The sequence below is a fragment of the Camelina sativa genome, chromosome 20 (genome assembly GCF_030686135.1).
Source record: "Camelina sativa cultivar CO46 ecotype springtype chromosome 20, ASM3068613v1".
In the NCBI taxonomy this organism is placed as follows: Eukaryota; Viridiplantae; Streptophyta; class Magnoliopsida; order Brassicales; family Brassicaceae; genus Camelina; species Camelina sativa.
In genome coordinates this window covers 17,917,155-17,941,721 of record NC_141899.1, presented here as the reverse complement: position 1 = coordinate 17,941,721, position 24,567 = coordinate 17,917,155, and the positions used below count along the sequence as shown (strand labels likewise).

Here is a 24,567-nt window from a genome sequence, read left to right as displayed (position 1 = left end):
ACTACATAATAAGAGTCAGATCTACACAGCTACACTGTTATGAACGGAGTACATATCATATATCACCACCAAAACAAAAAACTATCTCCCAAGTACTAAACCATATCTAATCAAAAGCTTGGTCTCTCCACCAACAGACAAAACGATGTCGTTTGGTTCAAAAGCTTTTACCATTTCTTTAACAACATTGAGGTTTTTAAACTAGCAGAGGGCTGAGTTCCTGGTAACTCTTTGTCTCAACCTGTTTTTGACACCGTACTCTCCCTTTGACTCTGCGTCCTCCTTGCTCTTCTCTTTCGCTTTTTCATCGTCATTAGTGATTTCAGGTGCTTCATCCTCTTTGTTGATTTCAGGTGCTTCTTCCTCTGTTGACTTCATCTTGTTACCTTCAGAACTTTCGTTTGACCCCAATGAGGCACTTTGTTGCTCCCTTCCTTGTACCTCATCATTATCCGTTTCCCTGATCAAGAAAAAAAAAAGGTTAATGATGGGGGTTTCCTCATGCTAAAGCTCTTGCATCAAAATGACTCGAAGCAGCACTCAGTAGATCAATTTGCAGAGGAGCCAGAGAGGAATGCGTTATAGAGCATGGTTGCAGTTCCATAACTTATCAGGCAACCGATCTGTTTCTAATACTACATTCGGTTTCCAGCATACCATTGACAGATAGAATCACATGACAAAAGAATCTACACATCTCCACTATTAATGTGGGATCAACAGTGGTTTCATTCTAGTTCATCAGATTTGACCCCAATGAAAATACTATCTATATGCTAAGTGTTGGTGGATAGATAACTTGTATTAAGAAAGAAGTTAAGCTCTTACTCTCTTTCCTCCACAGCATCACTGATCATCTTGTCATAGTCATCTGCATAATAAGATAAGCAAACTAATAAGCCACGCCAAATGGGTAAATAGTATATCAAAACACACAGCAGAAACGCAAGAAAATATGACTTTACCAAAGGTGTAAGTAGCAGGCATGCGGTTACGACAAGAACGGGTAATTCGCATAGGACGGGAGAAATTGACATTAACGACCTTCTCTAGCTTCATTTTCTTTTTCAGGGCCCTTTCTTTCTTCTGTTATTGCAGAAGGAATGAACACACCGTTAAAAAAACATGATATAGCAGATGTGCGCATAAGAATAATGAAAGGAATTGAGAGAAGCAGCTACTAGCTGTGGGAAAAAGAAAAATACTTTATGATATTTTTCAACCACAGGTATAGCTTCTGTCTCAATCATCTCGCCAGTTGCAGCCAAAGAAGAAGCTTTGCTTGATGATAACTCTCTCTGCCAATAAGAGCATAAAGCATAATAAATGAAAAGAACACTTCCAAACATCTTAAAGAGTAGAAGCACAAACAACAATCAAAAAGCTTACAGCGACTCTCTGAAATTCATCTAGACTGGTTGCTTCAATTTGCCAGCTCAAACAAGATTTATCTGAGCAAGCATTCCTCTTTGAGATCTCATTGACTTCCCTATATAATCTGTACCCTTGCATGTCATTACCATCAAACCTAGAATGAAAAGTAAAAGATAAAAGTTGATCACACCAAATGTAAAAAAAAACATAGCAAAGTAGGTCTAGGACATGTAAACTACCAGTAAGAAGTCTTCTTTCCATCTCCTCCTAACTTCCTTTTGCGGAAATGGGAATCCAAGTCCTCTTCCTTTGTATTTTCTTGAATATAAGAACGAACATCATCTTGCTATACCATCAACCAACATAAAAAAACAGGATAAACTTATAAGAAAAAGTAACAAAAGCAACTAGTAATGATCTTCAGAAACTTCAGAAACTAAATGACAAGAAGAAATTACTTGGACTCGAAGCTCACAAAGTGCCTTGAGAAACTTGAGGCGATCCATAGGGTCAAGTCCTTGGTATTCAGATATCTCCTTCCTAACCATACAGCAAAAGAGAAGAAAATGTTCATCAATACCATTACAACCTGAATGAAAAAAAAATCCAAACTTTATAAATTCACATCAAATTCAGCACACCACTTACCCTTTGCTAGCAGTTAAAGGAATTTCACCAGTAGCAATCTACAATAATTGCATTAACAGGAGTCAATTAAAGAAAACAAACATAAAGCTGTTTCAAAGGAGGATATGTAACATAAGCTAGCAAGAAAAGTTTAAGTGTGGCATTTACCCATGGCCACCACGGAGCAAGTTTCTTACACAACACCGTGATCCATGCATTTGCATCGTCAAGGTGTTTATTTACCGGTGGTATCCCCTGTGAAAAAATTTGAGTTCCATAAGGTTTCTTATATAAGTCAATAAACCTTAAGCTTGTTAGAATCCATTAAACATCCTGCAAGGTCAATAACAGAACAAAAACGAAACCTTTAAAAGAGCAATGTGAAGCTGAGCGTTTGTGTTGTTGGACTCGATAAGACCCATCTCAATCTCCTCAGCTGTTAACTTCAATTTCTCCGAAACAAGTGGCTCAAAGACCTATCACAACACCAAAATGTTAAGTTTTTTTCCATGAAATTGAGACACCCAAACAGCAACATCTCTAACGAAACCCTAGATATCTATTAACACGATATAAAAATTATTCTTCGTCTGAAAAAAGAAAAAAGGCGAAATCGAATCGTTTTGGTATATACGAAAAGGAAGAAGAGAAAGGGGTTCTCTGGGTTTATACATTTAAGAAATTGAGAACGGAAGCAAGCTCCCAACGTCCGCGCAAGTGCTTAACCGCTGAATCGGAGGATGAATCGTTGTTCTCCGAATCGTCGGAGAGAATCATCAAGTCTTCGCAGATTCGTTCTTCTTCCAACTTCGGCTCAGGTGCTTCGGTCACAACCGGTGTTCTTGGGCGGAGCTTTACCATTTTTGTCAGAGAGAGAGAGAGAGAGAGAAAGTGAAAGAAGAAGATGAAGATGAAGATGAAGAAGATGAATTGGGTTTTTTTGGGAGTGGAGGAGGAGTGTTGTCGTGAAATTGGAGAAATTTCTGGGGGAATTCTCCCGCCAAAAGTGGGATTATTTTACTAATTTACTATTTTACCCTACCACAACCTAGGGTTATTATTTTCCCTTTTTAGTCTTTCTTTGTATTTTCAGTCCCCTTATTTTGAAAATATTTATAATCCGGCTTTAATTTTATATTTGTACTACCTGGTCCTGAGCAGTAATTTTCTTCTTTTTCACACGACTTAAACAGTACATTAATTGAATCTTGTATATAATAGTATTATCCAAAAAAAATCACTGGTCCGCATAATCTCAAAACGAAAGTATGATTCTCTGAGAAGCCTGACATGTTGAGCAAATCATTGATCATTTTGCTGCTATTTGTTTCTGAATTAACACTTTGTGATAAAAGGTTTCAGCAATAGAAAAGCTAATACCTTAATGAATAAGATGGACTCAATAAGGGTACAAAACCAAACCAGTAAGAGTCTTTATTGACATTATAATGTTTTCTTTTACTTTTCTCCAGAACATCTCCTGCTACATGAGGAAACGAGGAAGTACAGAATCAGGGAAATGATCATGACTTTAGCAGTTTCATTTGTCTAAAAGTGAAGCTGTGAGAGGTTAAGAATCTGAGTACCGGATTTTAGCCTCGGCTGTTGTTGCTTAGCATGTCAAGAATAGTGTAAGCAGCTTTCTGAAACTGTTCTTTCTCTTCCTCGAGAATCCTTTTCTTCTCCATTGCAAAATCCTTTGATTTCTCAATCTCTTCCTTGATTCCAACAGAGTTTTGATCGATCTCACTGCCACGGAAATTGTCAACCAAGAGAGAGAGAGAGAGAGGCACTGGATCAGCACTCAGCAAGTAGCCACTAGTTCTTAAGCTGTAGTAGGCAAAACACATAAAACAATACTTACTTGACCATCTTGAGCATGTTCTCCATTCCCATCTGAACTTGCTGTGACATATCTACAATCACGTTTGTTTAAAAAAACATAATAAGAACAAACATGGCTAAAAGGTTGCAACAACAAATCTACCAGATACACAATGTTCAAAATGAAACGGAAACCCAAAATTGACAAGTAATCTTAACCTAAAACGACGTATAGTCACTGCACATTGCAATTGCATAAGCCAAAGGTTAAAGATACTGCATCTGATAGCACACAGAATCCTTGAAATAGACATAAAATTTTGGCTTGTAATCTCAAATCCATGAAACATTTCATTATAAACCTTCAATAGACTTATGGTAGCTGCTAATGCAATTGCATAAGCCAATGAGTCAAATAAACAAATGTATCGCAGAATCTGAACTCCGAGATTCCAAATTTGATCAACCCAATGATAATGCTCATCTTCCAAGTACTATATCACCTACCAGATCTTTTTGCGAGAGAAGCAACTAATACAATGGCGGATTCTAATACACATCTCGATTCCACAGGTGGATTTATAGCTTTTTCAGCACAAAAGGAAATGCGAATTCAAGTTTTAGATGAAGCAATTAAAGCCAATAAGTATGAAGAAACTCGTCGAATACACCAAATCACAAGAGCATTTGATTTCACAAACATGATGAACACACACGCTCGATCCTGATTTCTAGGTCAGTCCGAAATTCGAATTTTGAATTAACAAAGGATCAGACGAAAAAGGGGAAAAAAAAAAAACAAACCGAAGACGAGAGACGTGAGATCTGATTCGGCTTGATGACCAGGAGATTGATGAGCAACGAGCTGCGCGTCACTGTGCGACGGTGATTCCGCCATTATCGCCGAGAGAGAGAAGCGAGAAGCGAGAGATCGTGTGTATTTGGGAGGGAGGGAACACAATTATTTTGAGACGTGTGAAATTTTAGCCTTTGGGCAATTTCAGTCTCCAAATTTCAGTCTCCAAACTTATTGAGTATTTTGAGTTTCAAATTTCAAATATTTCCAAAATCCAAACTCGTTTTTCTCTTTTGATTTTGAAATATTTAAGTTAAATAGCTAAACCGGACTTTAAAAACCTGAATTTTATTCAAGAATCTAATTTTAAAAATGCCTAAATCATTCTCCTAATTAGGAGTAGATTTTATACATACACTGGACAGATTAATCACAGCTGATAAAATGATGGTACAAACAAATTGTTCCCACAAGTTCCGATTTGGGGTTTATGAGATTAAAATGAAACTATTTAACAAAGCCGTAGAATTATAAAACTCAAACGTTGGGATAAAGGAGACGTATTATAATGGAAACTAAAGCAGACTACTACAGGGCACGAAGGAGACATAGACCAGTGAGAATACTGAAGAAAAAGAGAGAGAGGGAGAGGAAGAACTCGAGAGATAAGTCTTCAGGTAAAAAGAGCCAATGACACTATTTGTTCTCCTTGATTGCATCTGATTCAACCTCTGGTTTGGCGAGTGTTGTATGATTTGCAGTCTGGGCATTTCTGTGCCACCACATGGTACCGTACCTCTGATTTTTTCCCACAGTCGTTGCATAGAATCTGAACCTGTTTTTTTGTTTTCGACATAAAAAGCGTTCTAGTTACATCATTTCTTTACTTGGTTTCAAAGATGAGTTTGTAAACTTAAGTAATTTTCAGACTTACCATCCTGTTTTGGTATGGTTCTGGCATCGGTGTAGCCGCAATCTCCATGTCAAATTTCTCCCACACCTTTGACATGTCGCATACAGATTTTGAGCAAAGTGGACACGCGTATCTGCAGGCATAAATTTAATAGTCGTCAGTTGAAAAAGTATCTACAATAACACCATTTGAAAACAGGACATATGCAACTGAGTTATATATGTGCTTACTGGTAATGGTCTCTCATTTCCTCCAAGCATTTTTGATGGATTGTGTGTCCACATGGTAAAACCGTCACATCGTTCCTGGATTCAAATAGAAACTGGAGGAAAACCAACCAGAATAGTTTGGTCAACAAGGGAACATTCATGTTTTACGCTGGAGAAGGAGAACCAAAATTGACAATAAACTAATACCTCAAAGCATATGGGGCAATCGTGATGCATTGCTCCTTCAACACAAGGGTGACTGTTCTTGAGGAGGATTGAATAACAACAGCCTGGTTGAGAATCAGAGAAATTGTCAGATTATACAAACCAACAATATAGCAGTGTCCGGGGCCTGTAAAGGAAAACTTATATGATGCAAAAAAAAAAAAAAAAAATAAATGGCTTACCACACTTGTAACAGTGGAAGAAATTTTCACGTCCACCAATTCTGGAACGAAAGAAGTAAGATTTTAGTTATGAACAAATTTACAGTGTGTGGAGTTCATAAAAGAAGAGTCCAAGAATGTACCTGCAAATTCCACACCCTTCACAATGATACTGTTGTTTAGATGTCTGAAAACAAGAAAACAACATAATGGTTAAACATTAACAATAACGAAGCCTGGAAATCAGAAGGCCTCTTACGTAGCATAATGAAAAGTAAAATGGAATAAAACAAACGAGCTTAGGAACGAATTCTCCTCCGAAAACTTACATCATCATCGTAGAGCTTGCAGACTTTACAGAAGTACTTCCCCATGCACACTCCGCAGTGGATACAAATTTGGCCAACCTGGTGAAGGCCAGAGAAAAGAAAAGAGTTATTCAACAAAGTTAAGAAAATGTTTTGGTATCTCCTTCACTTGTGGCAATCGGATGATTAAATGCAGCAAAATTTAAGAGAAAGGATAAGAGTTTAACACACACCTCTTGTTCAGTGCCACAGAGTAAGCAAGTAACCTGTGAAGAAAAAGATGGAGATCGTTTTAACTGGGAATCGAACATCAAAACAATATACGTAGAGCAACAAAGATATACAAACTGTTTTACCTGTCTAACTTGGTGTCGAGGAATATCATGTCTATGTTTCTGATCTACGTTTATACTGTTCTGTTTCAGAGACATGATTACAAGTATCAGCAATACAGATCTTCAGATATAGAAGTTACAAAATGCAGTTTCCTGACATCTCTAACTTCAGATATAAAATTTTTACCTTTGCCTCATTATGACAATGATGGCAACCAAAGATCTCATTACAGCAAGGAGCTCTAATGCAACACCTTCTTCTGTAATGCGGGCATCTGCCAGAAAAACGGGAGATATTAATCCAAGAAACAAGCTCAACTCTACGAACACACATTTAGGAAGCAAGAAAATTACCCATGCTCCATTAGTCCTCTACCAAGCACTTCGTTTATTAATGACTCTGCCGCTACCCTTTCCAGAGTTGACGATTCAGATTCTTCATTGATTGAATGAGGGTGCAGATTTCTTGACATCTCACCCATTTCTCGGTCAGACTTCTGTGATTGCTGAGGGAAGTTGACATACACCTCTCCCATTACGTAGTATCAGTCAGTGAAAATGGCAGACACTGCTAGCTGATGGAAAGCTTATGAAACCTGCAAGTTAGAAAAGATTTAGAAGATATATTCCTCATCTCATAAACATTATCTGTCACCTGAAAATCCAGCAAACATATCGATGAACTGTTGCTTCCATCTACATTTGCAGCACACCAATCCAAATTTGAAACGGCTCCAATCAGCTTTTCTCCAAAAGGAAGAATCACCAAAACAAAAAGATCTACAAGTATCCTGTTAAACAACTAAACACAGCCCTCTTGGTAGATGGAGCCTTCATATAGGAATAAAAGTTAAGCACACCGAGTGCTCACTTCAGTCCTTGAAATATATCCAGTATAAACCAGATATGCCCAACCTATTGTAAGAGGAACGCAAACAGGATCAAACAAGGTTTGGGACTGACATAAAAAAAATGGGAATAACCGGGTTAAAGAGATGGGTTGATGTCCAAAACGAGGACAGACCTACCTCCCGGTGCCATTCTGAACCAATTATCTTCAGTCAACATACGGATCGGAAAATTCTAAGGAAATGAAAGCCTGAAGAGTGCTTTTAGTTTATCGAAGCTCGCCTGTCTTGGAATACAAATCTTTTGATGCCCTTACCCATAATATTCTACTACAGCATGCTTGAGGGAGAGCAAAAACTTCATCATGGAATATGCTTTAAGGAAACTCACTATGGAGACCATAGCTGAGATAAGCAGACTAAAAAAAAAGTGAGCAATCAAGCCGCCTTCTTCAAAACTGACTATGAGGAGGACACTCAGATGAGATAGATGACAAAACAAAGAGCACTCTCGGCCAAATCAAAGAAAGGGAAACGCCGTTGAATCAAGATTGCATAATGTCCAAAGATAAAAGCCACACAAAGGGTAGAGAGGCTCAGATGATAAAGATGAATCGAGTTTTTCTTTTTGCAATAGATCAACAAGAAGAAGGGTTTTGCTCAATGACCTACATACTTCATTTCCATGGATAAAAACCTGACCTTTTCACTCTCCTGAAACAGTACACCTAACACCCCCTCCACAGCTATATTAAAGATTCCCTCAAGAAACCCTGCCAAACTCAAAGACTACCTCATGGTCATTGGTATGGTTCAATTTAAAGAAGTCTGCTTTAGGTCAATTCAAGGGTTTAGACTAAGGATTTTGGTTTCTTCTTTTCCTCGAAATCTTCCAATTTCGTTCTAAGAAAACAGATACAGAACACAATCAGAGTTTACGAGATCAAATCATTCAACCACACATTTACCAAGAAACAAAAAAAGCATCCAAAGAAGGAAGAAGGATCCAAATCTAATCACAGAAACGTAAAACAAGAGAGATAAATTTTATAATCTCATACTATAATATAAGATAACGAACTTTCAAATCAGACGATCTCCACCGATCAGAATTTTCAGAGAGTGACGACGACGATAACTTCTCCGGCGATTCAGGTGACGACGACGTCTCACAGACGAAAAAGATTCAGGTGAGGAGATTTTTTTTTTAAGTAAGAGAAGGAAGAATAAAAAAAACGAGTCTTGAGCTTTATAAAGGGGGCAATGAGAGTTTCCAGATACTTCGAATTTAGCTTGTTCTTTGGGGAAAGCAATCATTTTATTTTATTTTTTATAAGTTGACAGCTAAATAAATATCTTAAAAAATCATATTTTTTAATAATACAGATGCCACCAAATAATTATAACTTTCCAAATGTCTAAAGATCGTTATTTTTTAGATGCCATAAATGTGAAAATAAGTTACCAAATTTTCTCAATCACACACCATTTAGAGTTTAAATTTCAAAAATGAAAATGTATATATGTATGGAAAAATATTTTACGTGTTGGACTTTTTCTGATTTTTAAAAGTACTAGATTCGGACCCGCACGTACGTGCGGATTGATTTCAAGAATTAATGTTATTTATCAGGTCTACAATATATTATGTATGTGTGAAATTATGTTTATAAACATATTTTTAACAAATATTATTAATATTTATAATCTAAACTCATATCAGTACAATATTCTATTTGTTTTAGTCAAAAAGTAGGATCAGATCTGTTTTGTTATTAGTAGAAACAACTACATTTAAAAAATAAGCAAAAATAATATGTTTATTTCTGGACAGAAAAATTCGTCATGTCCCATACATATCATGTTTTTTCTATCTGAGAATTGTGGTTTTGGATCAAAACTGATTTCACATTAACATTTGGATCGACACGACGATGCATCCAAATCAAATGCGAACCGAAGTGATCGGTTATAAAGATTAACCAAATTGGATTACCTAAATTGTCTAGCTGGGGGAACCCACACTGATAGGCCTACCTTGTAACGATTTTGCTATTTTTTACTCTTAAAAAACCGGTTCTCTAAAAACAACATGAGCAATATCTGTATTCATACTGCTGAATTTGCAAAACCTATGGGTAACAGGCGTTTCAAAAACAAAATTCTAATCTATAAAATATGTCTTTTTTATTAACCAAATATTAATTAAAATATAACTCCAAGTTATTTGTCTAAACTTGATAGAAGTTGTTTACAAACATAATTTGTGACACTAATGATCTATAAAATATGTTTTAAGAGATCGGGTAAAAAATTATTTTCTGTTTTGATAGTCTCAAACTCTGTAATTTTTAAAAGTACCCAAATTTTTGAAATAATTGTCCTAAAATAGATATTTATCCATTCGAAACTCTATAAAATCGCATTATATGGTTCACGAAGATTAGAGAGATTCTTTCTTTTTAGTTGGTATGATAAGTTCTACTTATGCGGTAGAATTAAATTTGATTTCCTTATATTATTTGAATTTAGAATTATCTTTCCAAAATTTGATTGAAGATTACTTGTTCCTATCAGTTTGGATAGACAATTATAGCCATATGTTTTGTTTTGTTTGATCGCCCCAATTTAAATAGCACACAAATTAAATGAAAAGAAACGAAAATGTGAATTTACAATTCGAATTTTTTTATAAAATATATTAGTAACATTTTGATTTTTTTATACCACACATATATATACCTACACTATATGTGGAGATGGATAAACAAATCTAATATATAATTACATGTTTTTCTCTATATATAAAATCTAAACCAATGTTTTGAAATCCGGACCAAACCGGCCGATCGAACTGGTTTAACTGTGAATCAGAAGGTATCCCGGTCCGGGTTATGCTAAAAACCCAAGCATTTAAAAACATTGATCTAAACACAATCAATTAGTGAAATTGATTAGAATCAATAACTTCTTCATGTTTCTCTTTCACATCATATATAGTAACAACATTTGTTCTTTTTACCACCTGCAAACATATATATATCCCTACTATTAATTGTAAAACATTGCCTGAAAAAAACCTTAGTTTTGTAAGAATTTACAATACAATGCCATTGCAATTATGACCAAATTTTCGATTTTTTAAAAGGGTACAAAGGAAATTTCCAACCCCATGGAAACGGATAAAGACGCGGATCCTTTAAACCCGGTTACATTATTCCGGATCCTTTCATTTAATCATGACCGTTCAATGATACATCCGAACCGTTTATGTTTTTCCTTTTTGTACGAAGGCATCTAATGGATCAATTGGCCCAACTTACATTACAATTTCAAAAACCCTAATTTTCACCACCTATATAATTAGCTTACTTCATCCTTATCACATTCAGCCCAAACATCCTATACACAAAACAAAATATCAAAATAAAAATGAGTACGCCGGAAACGGAAAAAAATATGGAAGATCCTATGCTAACGGCTTGGTTCGATTTAAACCTTAATTGTGAAGTTGCAAGACAACTCACTTTTGAGGAGCTACCTGCGTTTTACATTTGGGATCCTACAGGAAAATGCTTTCAAAGGAGGAAGAGAAGAGTCAACAGTCGAAGAACTACTTCTATTTCAAGTAAGTTTAATGGAAATTTATCCATTAAACTTCTTTTCCGTTTTCTTAAAGGACCAACAAGTGACGAAGATTTGAGGACTTATGGTGGAGTTGTATATCCATCATACAAGGAAGCATGTTTGGCAAGGGGATTAATACAAGATTGAACTATTTCTGTCATTGTTTTTTAAAATTTTCGTATTGTTTCAATTTATTTTCTATTTCCTCTGTTTCGTTATCATGTTCAAGTTATAATAAGATTTAATTATATTTATCTAAACGTCACTGAGCATTTTAGTCTTTTTTATCAAACAATGAAATGATTGTTAATAGTAGGAAAATTAAGAATATTAAACCTGAACTACAATTTTAACCTAAACGTCTATTTATTTTTAAACGTAAAATGCCAACAAAAGGATCATGCAGCCCATCTAATATGTGTCTACTGGTCGTTTCTAATAAGCTGTAAATATATGTTAGTTTGATAAAAATAAAACCATATTTGTTATGTCTCTAAATCAATATATGACCAAAATTATTTTTGTCATTCCATAAATTTTTCCAAAAACAAAAATGAAACAAAGTAAATATATGATCAAATAGATTATACAAGAGTCAAGATTTTTCATCGTCATTAAAATTTACCCCAAATTATGGTAATCGAATATTGTTATCGTCGATGAGGACAAGGAAAATCTTTTTAAGATTTTATGCTTTCATCCTCACCGTGAAATAATCGAATATGCTATTAATTGATTGTTTTCCGTAAAAAACTGAAGGTATTTGGGCTGAATTTGCGTATACTACTACCGTATAATATCACGATTAATTGATTGTTTTCTCTCAGATTTTTTGGTCAAGTTGTCGACTGTGGTGAAATCAAAGAAATAACTACAACAAACAAACCAACTACCAAAATCGACTTCCACTTGAGAAATTCTGAGTATGTTTTAAACTAAATATTTTTCAATGCTTGGTCAGAAAAAAAAAAAAAAAACAAAGGTCAGCTTACAAATATAGCAAATAATCTTCTATTCATTTTTTTATATTACTATTCTCATAGGGATACACGTGTTTTGTGTACTCTTTGGGGTACCTGCGCTCACATGTTTAGTAAAGCTTGCCACAAGTCTACCGATGGTATTGTTTTCTGCTTACTAAAGTTTGCTAAAGTTAATCAGTACAATGGTAAGTTTTTTCTCATTATACTACATATTAACTTTCTTAAATTTTTTTATAAAATTAGTTTGAATAACAATTAATATAGATGCTTGGAGTGTTCAAATCACTGGGACTGTTCTCAAGTTATAATCAATCCAGAAATTACTGAAGCTGAAGATCTAAGAAAACTGTGAGTTTATATATTTGTTGCCGATAATATAGACTGTTCTTTTTATCAACACATATAATAACGTGATAACTCGAATATTAGTCTTTCCAATGATGGCTTGCAACTGACGATCATGGATTCATTGCAAAAGAAAGTGTTTTGGGCAAAACCTAAAAAGGAAGAATTAGAAGAATACCCTATTAAAACTATCGAAGAAGTCCTGCATGCATTTGAGGTATTTTTCTCTAAAAATATCTATTATCCATTGTTTTATTATAAATTTAGGTAATAATACATAGAAATTAAACTTTATAGGTTGGGATGTGTCGCACTACCTGTACAGTAATTGAAGTCGATAGAGACTACTGTTGGGCCTACATTGCGTGTAAGAAATGCAACAAAAAGACCATCGTCGAGCAAGGCATTAAGATGGAAGATGAGAATCATAAACCAGCACCAAAGTTCTATTGTGAGGTTTGCTGTCAGTTTGTAAAAAACGTCACAACCAAGTAAGTTACTTATACGTATTTGATTAAACGTTAATAAAGTAGTTCCTTATATACTTCTATGATAATCAAAACCTTAAAAAATTTTAAAATTTATTTTTAGGTTCTGGATTTATCTTAAAATCAAAGACAAAACTGGAGAAGCTAAATGTATGGTGTTTGATAGCTTCGCTGCTGATATGGTTGGAATGCAATCCTCAGAACTCCTTAACAATAGATACGATTTGGTAATTATTCATCTTTTCCGTATTCTATTTTTGTATCATATCATTCATCTTTGCCGCATTATATTTCAAAACAATTTTCTATTTGATAATTTTGACTTTGTTAAACCATTGCATTATAAACAATAGCTGGAGGATCCTGAAGCTATTCCTCTGGAGGTTTTATCATTAGAAGGGAAAACATTCGAGTTTCTCCTTTCTATCGAGTTGAAAAATATTAGAGGTAGCTCCACCATTTACAATGTCGCTGCTTTGTGCTCCAAAGGATTGAATTCTGATTTTGAGATTCTCCCTTCAGACACTTATATAAATCCGTCTTCAATGTTGTCTGGTGGTCAGGTATTAATTTTTTAATAGTTTACATAATTGTATGGTGAAGATTTATATAAGGTTTTGAATTCGTATATTTAATGTTTACTATACTTATAGGGTTCTTTAATGATTACTGATGGGAGTGAACCATCAGATGTGGATGCTTCAACATCTTCCACTCCATCATCAAAAAGAGGTTCATCAAACATGGTCGAAGGAGATGACCAATCATCTACCTCAAAAAAACATTGCTCTGGACAAAAAGTGGAAGATGCTACTGCTGCTGGTGTTTCTAAGGAACTTAACAGTTTGTTCAGTTAATTTTCTTTTGAGTTTTACTATCTATCCACTTTGAGACTTTTAAATTTCTACTTTGGTTTTGGTTATGGTTTTCATTTTCATGAGTTTTTTGTGAGACTATTGGTATTATTGTTTTTTAATATTCTGCTTGGTTTCAATTTAATTTCTTATTATTCCTTTGTTTCTTATCTATCCACTTTGATACTTTTTATATTTGTTATGTGATTTTGCTTATATTTTTATACTCATACATTCTCTAACTTTCAGTTTTTGTAACATGGTTGTTATAAAATCTTAACTTCTCATACTTTTTTTATGATTAGTTTATTGAATAAAGCTGAAAGAACTAAATTATACTATATCTTTTATTCTAAATATGAGTACACATTTTTGCATGTGAAACAATTGTAAGATGTGATCTCTATTTGAATAACACATATACGAACACATCAACATATATATTCGTACTCAATTGTCATGTCAAAACTTTTCTCATGCATGCACAAACAGTTTCACACATCACAAATTTTGAGACATAGATACCATCACATGCAAAATTTAGCACCAAAAACTGTATCATATAGAAAAAGAGAGCTTCAGTTTCTTATGTGACATTTCACACCTCTCAAATCTATTAATTTGTTTTTTTCCTGCTTTATAACTTTAATAAAATTGATTCGACAAGTCAATCTATGTTCAGTTTAGATATCCTAATATATCTCATTTTTTATTATATGGTTTTGGTGGAACTGGTAAAACATTCCTTTGGAAAGTTTTATCTGCAGCTGTAAGGATAAGGGGAGAAATTGTTTTAAATACTGCTTCTAGCGGTATAGCCTCTCTTTTATTAGAAGGTGGCAGAACAGCTCATTCAAGGTTTGGCATTCCTCTTGAAGTTCATGATACATCTATGTGCAGAATGTCAAGGTCTTCTGATCTAGGTGAATTACTCCAAGAAGCCAAGTTGATAATTTGGGACGAAGCTCCAATGATGAGTAAGTACTGCTTTGAGACTTTAGATAGAAGTTTGAAAGATATAATGCGTGATCCAGAAGATAAACCTTTTGGGGGAAAGGTCATTATTTTTGGTGGTGATTTCCGTCAGATACTTCCTGTTATTGTCGGTGCTGGTCGAGAACAAATTGTTAACTCATCGCTTAACTCATCTTACCTTTGGAATCAATGTAAAGTGTTAAGGCTAACAAGAAATATGAGGTTGCTGCAAAAGATAACTCCAAATGAAGCCAGGGAGATTGAAGAGTTCTCGAAATGGATTCTTGATGTTGGAGAAGGAAGACTTAATGAGCCAAATGATGGAGTAGTTGATTTTGACATCCCAGAAGAATTGCTTATCACAGAAGTAAACTCTCCAATTGAATCGATCGTTAATGCAGTGTATGGTAATTCGTTACATACTCCCAAGGATTCTAGCTATTTTCAAAGCAGAGCTATTTTGTGTCCTACAAATGATGATGTCAACACTATAAACGACCACATGATATCCATTTTAGAAGGTTAGTAAAAGTTTAATCAACAAATTGTATATATATTATATTTATATACTATATGAGACTTCTTGATTTGGTCTATTCAATTATTTATAGTTTTGTTTCTATTGTTGATTTTGTTACAGGTGAGGAAAGGGTTTACTTAAGTTCAGATAGTATTGATCCACAAGATACAAGGAATAAAGACAATCCTGCATATAGCCCTGATTTCCTAAACTCAGTTAGGATTTCAGGAGTGCCAAACCATGCTCTTCGTTTGAAAATTGGTTGTCCAGTCATGTTGTTACGCAATATTGATGCTCACGGAGGTCTAATGAATGGAACAAGACTACAGATTACACAAATGGCAGATCATGTTATACAAGCAAGAATCATCACAGGTACGAGAGTCGGTAAAATTGTTCTTTTACCAAGGATGGTATTAATACCATCAGATTCCCGTTTGCCTTTCAAAATGAGACGTAGACAATTCCCGATTGACGTTGCTTTTGCAATGACTATCAACAAAAGTCAAGGTCAGTCTCTCTCAAATGTTGGTTTATACTTGCCCAGACCTGTTTTCTCTCATGGCCAGCTATATGTAGCCATGTCCCGTGTAAGCAGTAAATCAGGATTGAAAATCCTCATTACTGACCCAAAAGGAAAACCCGAAAAGAAAACAAGGAATGTCGTCTTCAAAGAGGTTTTCCAAAATATTGGATCCACAAAAATGCATAACTTCGTAAGACTCTGTTTTTACTTTGTTTCCATTTTTTCAATTAAATTGATTTGTTCTTCCATTTAATTATTTGATCATATATCTATATATATTTTTTTTTTGCAGGGTTTCCTATTTAATTTCACGTTATAATAAATTTCTAAATCCTTATTTTTTTATGTAATCCACAAAATACTTTTTATCATTCTTATAGACATATTTAGTTTCGTTTACTTAATGTGATTCACATATACGTTTTATCTTTGAAATCCTACTATTATATTTTATTAATTATTCAGTAAAATAGGCACATTCGTTATATTCGTTATAAATTTGGTTTAATCTAATTTTCCAAGCTTAAAAATTTACAATTTTAAAAAAATATTTATACATTTATAATAACATAATATTAAGACTACATATACTACTGCTACTACAGGAAAATGAAGAAAGTTGTTTATTAGATACCTTCGAGTGGAGGCTAGAGGCCAGATTTAATTATATAAGAACGGAAAGTTGTCTATGTCAATCTTAGGGTCTGAATGGTGACTGCGGTCAGGGCCGCCAAATCCGTCAGCGGTTTAGACCGTCCCAAAAACAGGCCTGCCAGCAGGCCTGGAAGGACCAAGTTTATTTGTACATAAAAAGTTTGGTGTGCAGTTGGAAGGCAGCGGTTTTCTTTCTATTATCTTTAAACCGCACCACTGCGGACTCTATTTAATGAATTGTATTAATAATTTCAAGTCATAATAAACATTTTGGCCCGTGCTATAGCACGGATTACTACCTAGTACATATAATTATTATTAAATCATGTGTGGCTAAAAAATATTAAATTCATTAATATTTTGGTACCTTCATGTATCTATTGTCTTCTTATTCCACCAACCTTTATGTTCTTAACCTATATTTAAAAAGTTTAGATAACCATTAGAATATTTTGTGAAAATTAACATCTATTATACTCTCTAAATAATAAAGTTTAAACTTCTGACCTTGTATTAGCTGGAGGCAATACCTTATGGTTCTCCAGTAATATGAACTTCAAGCCCTACATAAACACATCGTCGCTATTAGTCCATGTTTTTAAACCCGGATCGGGCCGGCCGGTCGGACCGGTCCAACCGCGACTCGGTAGACACTCCGGTCCGGATTACTTCTAAAAACTGGACAAATAAAAACCCGTAAAAAACCAGAAAAATCCGCTAAAAATCCGTGAACCGGTGGTTGAACCGGCAGGTTGGACCGACGAGTCGATATCAAATTAAAAAATTTTATTTTTATCACACTTAAAACTCAAACCAAATTAAAAAATAAATATTGTTATTTATAAAAAAAATCATTTAGTTATATTATCTAATCATTTAAAAGTTTAATTTTAGCTGTTTAGTACTTAACTATATATGTTTTGTTCATATATTTATAGAAAAGTAGATGTTATATTCATAAAATGTAAATAAACCAATAAACTAATTGACCCGTAGTTCAACCGGTCCGACCGGTTGACCCAGTGACCCGAAAGACTTCCGGTTCACCTTTGGTCCGGTTTTAAAAACATTGCTATTAGTCAAAAGAACAGACAATTATATACTAAAAGAGAGATTAAACTGGAAAAAAAATGTTTTAACAAAGAAACAAAATAAAGAACATCCTGTTTTATTTTTTCGATTTGATATTTTGTAGTAAATCAAAGTTCTCTTTCCTTTGAAAATAAGTTTCTGTTTGGGAGTAAAAGAGATTTGAGAGTTTTTTTTTTGAATTGAAGATGATTACTGCAATATTTATACAAAAAAAAATTTGGCCGATTCATAGATATTTTTTTTAGTTTGGATAAGAATAAATATTTTTACAATCTTGTTATTACTTAACATTTAGTTTCACTAATGAATTCTCCTAAGATTATGAGTATTATCTAAAATATATTATTAATATAAATATGAAAATTTGTTTGAAAAACACAGGTTTTCTCATAATTTGGTAATATTACCTTGTTATTAGTTTGCAAATTATACTGATTTGGAAAGAATACATGAATTTCACATATCTTAAATGTTGCAATTTGAATTATCGCTGATAAAAGAATATATTTAGTATTGTGATCTTGTAGTTATAGTAGATATTAAATATATGAAATTTTGAATTTATTATAATTTCCTTATGTTGTGTTTTTTATATAACTATATTATTTTCGGCTAAGAAAGATATTAATCACGTTTGGATTATTTCCTTATTCAAGATTTGAAGACTGATGATTTGAATTTAATTATTTAGATATTAATTAAGGTAGTTTGTAATTTTTAGGGATGCTGATTTTATTCTGTTTTTCCTAATGTAATAAATCATTCTGTTTTTTATAGTAGGATTTAATTACACCCGATTTTTATGTATTAACATCATTTAATTTTTGTTTGGCTATTACACAACTAAGGACTATCAATCTGTTTGGTTCCAATTAATATCAATCTGTTTGGCTTCAAGAATTACATATCCTTATTTTAATTTGAGTGGCATTTTATTGTAATAATCTCTAAACCTATGTTTCTTTATTAAAAATGCTTCCCTTTTAATAATATAGATAGCGGAGACACGGGTGGGTGTGACCTAGCAAGGCTGGCATTTAAATGATTGGGGAGAATCTCTTATTTATATTCTTGTTGACAAAAAAAAAAAAAAAAAAAAAATCTCTTATTTATAAGTTTTGATCCTGTGGAAATATTCTCATTAGTGTTTATACCCAAAAAGCATCAAATCTTATCTCTTAAATCATGTAGACAGAACTTTTTTTTAAGGCAAATCCTTTTGGACGATAAGTCGATACTACTCACAATTCAAATCTGATCCCAAAAAAAAACAAAAAAATGGACTAAATAAACTATGATATGCATTTTAAAGGAACATATCGATTTAACCTCATACTCTACGTTACATGCTTTAACTTCTCGATTTTGCTCTATCAAACACTAAGTTTGATATATATATATATATCGATGTTTTTCCTATAATGCACAAAAATCTCTGGTAATCATAGGGTTTGAATGGTAACTGCGATTAGAGCGGTCAAATCTATCTTGCGGTTTGGACCGCTTCATTTTTTAAGGCGGACTACAGACCACTGCGGACCAATTTTATTTGTATGTAAAAGCGGTCCGCAGTTGGTCCGATGCGGTCTTGTCTCTGCTTTATTTGGACTGCACCACTGCGGACTACATTTGTTAAATGGTAAATAAAAGCGGTCCATTCCGCAGACGAATTTTTCCGCCCTAACCGCTGCAATCATTCACACCCATAACGTAAAAACATCCACACACAAAACCCTCGTAGAGATCGAGCTTTTCTCTCTTGCTCCCCATGTTAATGTAGCCGTGTCTAAAATGTTTTAGTAGAGGTCCTTTCATAAGAAAACACCTATCTCACACAAAATAGACAATTTTTAAAAATGTCAAATTAAAACATTTGAATTTTTGAACCATTTATTTTTAGGGGTAATCCTTGATTTACCAAAAAGAAAAAAAAAAAGTTGAACCGCATTATAAACCGCCTCATAGATTCCATCTTTTCGTGAATGGTAACAAATTGCGTTGATCGGTGCCGTCAAATGGTTGCTAACCCTTGTTCTTATTAATGAATCTGAAGAAAACACTCAACAACAAGAATAACATATATAGACCAAAAAGAATATTATATTAAAGTTCAATTTAAATAAACACACACATGCATGCAATCTATAAGAAAAACAAAAAAAAGACAAGTCCGTCTACACTTGGTGTCCTAAAGATATTCAGCTTGTTGTAATTGTCTTCACTTGTAACCTCATCTTGGCTTTTATACTTTCGACATCTAAATCAATCTCATTCTCATCAACACATGCCCTTTTTTAGTTTCTACACACATAGATATCGATCGGTTAGTTCCTCAACTGAGCCGCCGGTTGTTGAGCTTGTGGTGGTGGTGGAGGCGATGAGTATATCGGTGGACATGGTCTAGCCGGAGGCGGTGGATTTGGAGACGGTGCCGGTGCCAATGATGGCTGCAGAGATGGTGCTATCCGAGATGGAGGAGGAGAAAAACACGAAGAGACGGGATTACACTTGAAAGAGTCACAATCTACAGGTTTCGACAAGAACGCTGTACACTCCATCGTCGATCTTTGATCCCTCGTATCCTTGAGACAATTCATCGTATAATTATAGTTCTCTAGATAACGACACGTAGATGGTTCTCCGGTGAAATAATTAGACCCGTATCTAAAATCTCTTAGCTTCTCAAGCGAACATAGCTCATCCGGCATTACACCAGAGAGCATGTTACGCTCAACGCTCAACACCTCGAGATTCTCCATCATCCCCATCGACTTAGGCAACTCTCCTACCAACAAGTTGTAACTAATATCCAAAACGGTCACGTTTCGAAGCAACCCCATGTCATCAGGTAGACAAGATTGTAAACCGTTATCCATGAGAATGATCTCGTTCAGAGTCTTACCCATTTTACCGAAACTCGTCGGTATACATCCTTCAAACCGGTTTGACGCAAGAACTAGAACCGATACCGGAGAATTTCCCATGTTAACCGGGATTTTACTAACGAACCGGTTACTATTTAAGAACAGAGCGTCGAGATCTTTGTCGAACAGAGATTCGGGTAATTCACCTTCGAACTCGTTGTACCGGAGATCAAGATACTTTAATTTCGGTAAACCGATTACAACTTTCGGGAATTTACCAGCGAACCGGTTATTGCTAAGATCGAGTTCGAATAGGAGACTCAACTGCGAAAACCCGACCGGGAGGGTACCACAGAACCGGTTCGAGTTAACGTGAAACAGAGCAATGTCGGTTAAGAGGCCAAGCTCTTCAGGGAGGTGACCAGCTATATCTCCATGGTTTAGATCGACGCCGGAGACGGTTTTAACCAAAGGGTCGTCGAGAGATGAGGAGCATACTACTCCGTTGTAGTCACACACACGTGATCCGAACCAGTTAGCCGTTAGGTTCCACGGGTCAGAGATCATGGTACGTTTCCACGCTTGTAACGCCACGTAAGCTCTCTCGAGCCGTACGTTTTCGAAGATGAGGTATGGTGGTATGGTTATAGGGTCGTCTCGGGTGTATAGAAGTTGCCGTGATCCACCGGGAGCGGCTGCGGAAGTGTAGAGTAAGACGACGGTAGTGAGTGATAATAAGGTCGGTTGATAAATCCTCATCACACTCTAATGGAGTTTTGTGTTACGTTAATCACTCTTTTTGTCTTCTTCTTAATTTTTCTTCTTCTTTTATTATATTTTTGGTTTTAGTTGAGATTTGAATAGGTAAAAAGAGAGAAAGAGAGAGAGATTAGCAGTGAAAGGTAGTGGAGTAAAAACATATGTATTGCTATTTTTAGATCTTGTAATTAGTAGATTATGTTAAATTGTTTTTTATTTTTATTTTTCCATTACAGCATTTGGTTTGACCGAGATTGTCTGAAACGTGTGCTGTTTTCTCTATGTCATTTACAAATTTTTATCAATAAACAAGCAAATAATAACACGTTTAGTGTTAGGGGGAAAACAGTCTATTTTTGTAAATTAAGATTTAATATATTTTTATTTGGAATTGACTTAGCAAATCTGAAATGAAAATTTGTCCACTAGTTTAGCGTCTGCGGAAACGAAGAAAAAAAAAACAAAAGGTATGTGATGATGCTAGTTTTTAGGAGTGAAACTTTTAGGGGGTTTGTTTTGTTTTATTGCTAGTTACTATTACAAAGAGCTGAGGAGTCACCATAAGACAATGTAGCATTACGAAACAAGCATACAAATAAAAATAACGAATAACAACACCTAGCTGTAAGACGAATCCAAAACCAAAAGATAAAACTAAATAAGACTTGATCTTGAAATGGATTGTGTAAGCTAAATTATGGCGCGCTGAGTAATTATTTAAGACACATTATCATACATGATGCATGCTCGATCATGGGCAAAAAAAATTCAACGTACGAACTAAGATTTTTATACGCTAAAACAAAAATTGATTAGTTTAATGTTAGTATATATTATCGGTCGTGGTGTAGTGGTTATGTTTAAACGTCTTTAAAATTGTTTGCCCAAAAAAAAAAGAAAAAAAAAAAAAAACGTCTTAAAAATTATGCTTACCACACAAAAACATTTTTAAGATTAGAGGTTATAATTCTACGGTTGAATTTCTTGTAATGTTTTTAAAAATAAAATAAAATTGTATTCGTTAATGGGCCAAAAACATTTGATTTGCTTTAATCCCATTAATAAACACTTCGAGTCGGCCATACATATAACATTAAATGATTCATCCAACTCTTAACATATGTTTTAAGTTTTAACCCAACAAACATATGCGACTTGATATATACATTGTGTAGATTTCATGACCTGAAATGTATTTATTTAGCATTGTTTATGTTATATTAACGTGTAGTAAAAATCTCCAAAAAAAAGAAAAAAAACATAGATACTTTGAGGCGTTTTATTATTATAAAAAAAAAAAAAAATCCTTTTTGATTCTGTTAAACCAATTTATAACAGACATGTCAGCAGCACATCAAGGATTTTTTTTTTTTTTTTTTTTCCCAAAATAAGGACACAGAATAAACCAGGTCAAGGATAAGATAAAAAAAGTACGTTGCCAAACAGACCCAAGAATGATGCGGACCTTCAAGTAAACGCTTCTTCTTCTTTCTTTCTTGTGTGTGCTTCCATATATAAAAAAGTTCATTATTATTGATTGAGAGAGAAAAGATCAAAAGAAGTCGTTTTCTCTCTTCTTCTTCTCCCCCACCACCTTTTTAGCGTTTCTTAGATCTCTCCTTCTACAAATCTCTCGTCTTCTTCAACGATCGTCTTCTCAGGTAAGTTCGATTTCTCTCTTTAGGTCTTCTACGGCGAATCGTTGACGTGATCGCAATGATCTCGCCGTGTTTTCCTGTTTCTTGTGAATCCGTTTCTTTCGATCATATCCGAATCGGTTTCTTTTGTTTCTTCGTTTTTTTATTTTATTTCTTCGATCTGTGTTGATTTGATATCGCGAATCGTGTTTGATCTATCTCTCTTTCTCTCGTCGTTTCGTTTCATTTCGTTTTTGTTCCTTTGTTTAGATTCCTGATTCAACCATGTGTGTGTTTGTGAAAGCCCTAAGAATCGATGCCTTAGGATTTCGTTGTTCGTTTGCGCTAGTTTGATTTTGATCTGTATCTAAGGCGTCGTCGCCGTCGTCGCGAAGAGTCTTAAGATTAGTTGATTGTATTATCAGCGAGTTTATATTTGTTGTTTTATGGCTTCATGATTTATAGATTAGGTCATGTTTCTCATTGATTTGGATTGGACTGGAATTGATTTTTACAATTAGGAAATTGCTAGTGTAGATTTTTGCAGCAGAAGCTTTTAATTGATTTTGATCCTTTCTTTCGTTTGTTGAATACTTGGGGCAGTATCATACTTAAGCAATGAAGTCAGGAGGATCATCTACGTTGAATCCATACGCTGCAGCTTATGTACCACTCTCCAAAAGAGAAGGTTCTTTGGTTGGTGGTGGTGGTGGTGCTGCTGCTAAGCCGTCTGCATACCATCATCAAGTGCAGCAGCAGCAACCTCATCATGTAGCTCAAGGTTATGGAGTCCAAGGAATGGGGGGAAGTTATCCGAGTCCTCAAATGTCCTCCTTGCCTAAGAAAGCTTCTGACATGGTTTACAATCATCAGATGAAGGATGAGGATTTGGAGATGGACATGGATATTGAGTTCCTTTTGGTCACATTCTCTGGTCTCTCACATGAGTCTATCAACGATGTGTACTTGGCTAACAGCTGTGATCTTGATGCAACTATCGAAATGCTAAACCAGCTCGAGGTAATTCATTTCTTAAACTCTTCCTTCATTAGATTTGTTTGTTTAAAAAAATTTATAATTCTAACAAAACCAGAGCTTTTTGTAAATGACAGATTTACAGTACTGAAGCTCAGGCGTACCTCCCAGACACATTGGACATTGGCGATGTACCTGAAACCATCACCGAGCCTTCAACCTCGACAGCTTCGAAACTAAAGAATGAAGCAAGTGCATCGTCGTCATCGTCCTCTGGTCTCCACAACGCCCATGTACCCTCCTCCTGATTTGATGAGTCCTTAAAAATGTGAAGTTTCTTGCGAATGGATGATGATATTCTTAGGAGATCTCTTTCTATATTTCTCCCCACTTTGTTTCTGGGGGAAAAGAGAGTACAATGTATAGTTTCTTCAGTTTGAGAATTGGGATTTGTTTTTTTTTATGTGGTTTTAAGAAAAAGCTATGAATCAGCGTTCTGCTCTTTTGGCCATTTTTTGCTGCTCGATATTAATATCGAATCAATGATATGTTACTAATGGTACATCCCTTGTTTAAATGCTAATAATGACTTAACCATCCGTTAATTATGTGCTTAGTCAAATCGAAATCTTTGTTATTAATACTACT

General features: G+C 34.6%; 7 protein-coding genes across 10 annotated transcripts; 3 read left to right on the top strand and 4 right to left on the bottom strand.

The window, feature by feature from the left end:
- Positions 1–35: 35 nt before the first annotated feature.
- LOC104771043 (DDT domain-containing protein DDR4-like) lies at positions 36–3,044 on the bottom strand. The gene is made up of 11 exons (XM_010495518.3): positions 2,674–3,044; positions 2,367–2,477; positions 2,170–2,256; positions 2,023–2,060; positions 1,833–1,914; positions 1,614–1,720; positions 1,390–1,528; positions 1,206–1,298; positions 966–1,086; positions 829–871; positions 36–460 (listed from the first exon to the last, which is right to left on the bottom strand). The coding sequence occupies exons 1-11, from the start codon at positions 2,860–2,862 to the stop codon at positions 202–204; spliced, it is 1,269 nt and encodes a 422-aa protein (XP_010493820.1). The 5' UTR covers positions 2,863–3,044; the 3' UTR covers positions 36–201.
- A 250-nt stretch (positions 3,045–3,294) lies between these two features.
- LOC104771042 (uncharacterized) lies at positions 3,295–4,910 on the bottom strand. Of its 2 annotated transcripts, none has more exons than XM_010495517.2 (4): positions 4,630–4,910; positions 3,866–3,917; positions 3,588–3,750; positions 3,295–3,481 (listed from the first exon to the last, which is right to left on the bottom strand). In XM_010495517.2, exons 1-3 carry the CDS (start codon positions 4,721–4,723, stop codon positions 3,594–3,596), a joined length of 303 nt encoding a protein of 100 aa, XP_010493819.1. In that variant the 5' UTR covers positions 4,724–4,910; the 3' UTR covers positions 3,295–3,481; positions 3,588–3,593. The 2 variants fall into 2 exon arrangements, with proteins under 2 accessions (XP_010493819.1, XP_010493818.1); XM_010495516.2 differs by having other exon boundaries at positions 3,295–3,484; positions 4,630–4,903.
- Positions 4,911–4,953: 43 nt separating this feature from the next.
- LOC104771041 (putative E3 ubiquitin-protein ligase RZFP34) lies at positions 4,954–8,922 on the bottom strand. Of its 3 annotated transcripts, XM_019242022.2 has the most exons (13): positions 8,702–8,915; positions 7,801–8,523; positions 7,127–7,687; positions 6,960–7,047; positions 6,794–6,853; positions 6,671–6,703; positions 6,459–6,536; positions 6,273–6,316; positions 6,151–6,191; positions 5,951–6,033; positions 5,765–5,856; positions 5,556–5,667; positions 4,954–5,456 (listed from the first exon to the last, which is right to left on the bottom strand). In XM_019242022.2, exons 3-13 carry the CDS (start codon positions 7,306–7,308, stop codon positions 5,346–5,348), a joined length of 924 nt encoding a protein of 307 aa, XP_019097567.1. In that variant the 5' UTR covers positions 7,309–7,687; positions 7,801–8,523; positions 8,702–8,915; the 3' UTR covers positions 4,954–5,345. The 3 variants fall into 3 exon arrangements, with proteins under 3 accessions (XP_019097567.1, XP_010493817.1, XP_087361111.1); XM_010495515.3 differs by having other exon boundaries at positions 7,801–8,922; XM_087504985.1 differs by lacking the exon at positions 7,801–8,523 and having other exon boundaries at positions 7,127–7,368; positions 8,702–8,873.
- A 3,768-nt stretch (positions 8,923–12,690) lies between these two features.
- Positions 12,691–13,920, top strand: LOC147919111 (uncharacterized). Its single transcript, XM_087503844.1, has 5 exons — positions 12,691–12,792; positions 12,873–13,066; positions 13,167–13,290; positions 13,417–13,626; positions 13,717–13,920. The coding sequence occupies exons 1-5, from the start codon at positions 12,691–12,693 to the stop codon at positions 13,918–13,920; spliced, it is 834 nt and encodes a 277-aa protein (XP_087359970.1).
- A 1,018-nt stretch (positions 13,921–14,938) lies between these two features.
- On the top strand, positions 14,939–16,257 carry LOC147919110 (uncharacterized). The gene is made up of 3 exons (XM_087503843.1): positions 14,939–15,417; positions 15,504–16,128; positions 16,231–16,257. Exons 1-3 carry the CDS (start codon positions 14,939–14,941, stop codon positions 16,255–16,257), a joined length of 1,131 nt encoding a protein of 376 aa, XP_087359969.1.
- A 3,443-nt stretch (positions 16,258–19,700) lies between these two features.
- LOC104771040 (leucine-rich repeat extensin-like protein 7) lies at positions 19,701–21,445 on the bottom strand. The gene has a single exon (XM_010495514.2). The coding sequence runs from the start codon at positions 21,305–21,307 to the stop codon at positions 20,009–20,011; it is 1,299 nt and encodes a 432-aa protein (XP_010493816.2). The 5' UTR covers positions 21,308–21,445; the 3' UTR covers positions 19,701–20,008.
- A 1,311-nt stretch (positions 21,446–22,756) lies between these two features.
- On the top strand, positions 22,757–24,430 carry LOC104771039 (polyadenylate-binding protein-interacting protein 6). The gene is made up of 3 exons (XM_010495513.3): positions 22,757–22,968; positions 23,548–23,964; positions 24,057–24,430. Exons 2-3 carry the CDS (start codon positions 23,563–23,565, stop codon positions 24,225–24,227), a joined length of 573 nt encoding a protein of 190 aa, XP_010493815.1. The 5' UTR covers positions 22,757–22,968; positions 23,548–23,562; the 3' UTR covers positions 24,228–24,430.
- The last annotated feature ends 137 nt before the right edge of the window (positions 24,431–24,567 follow it).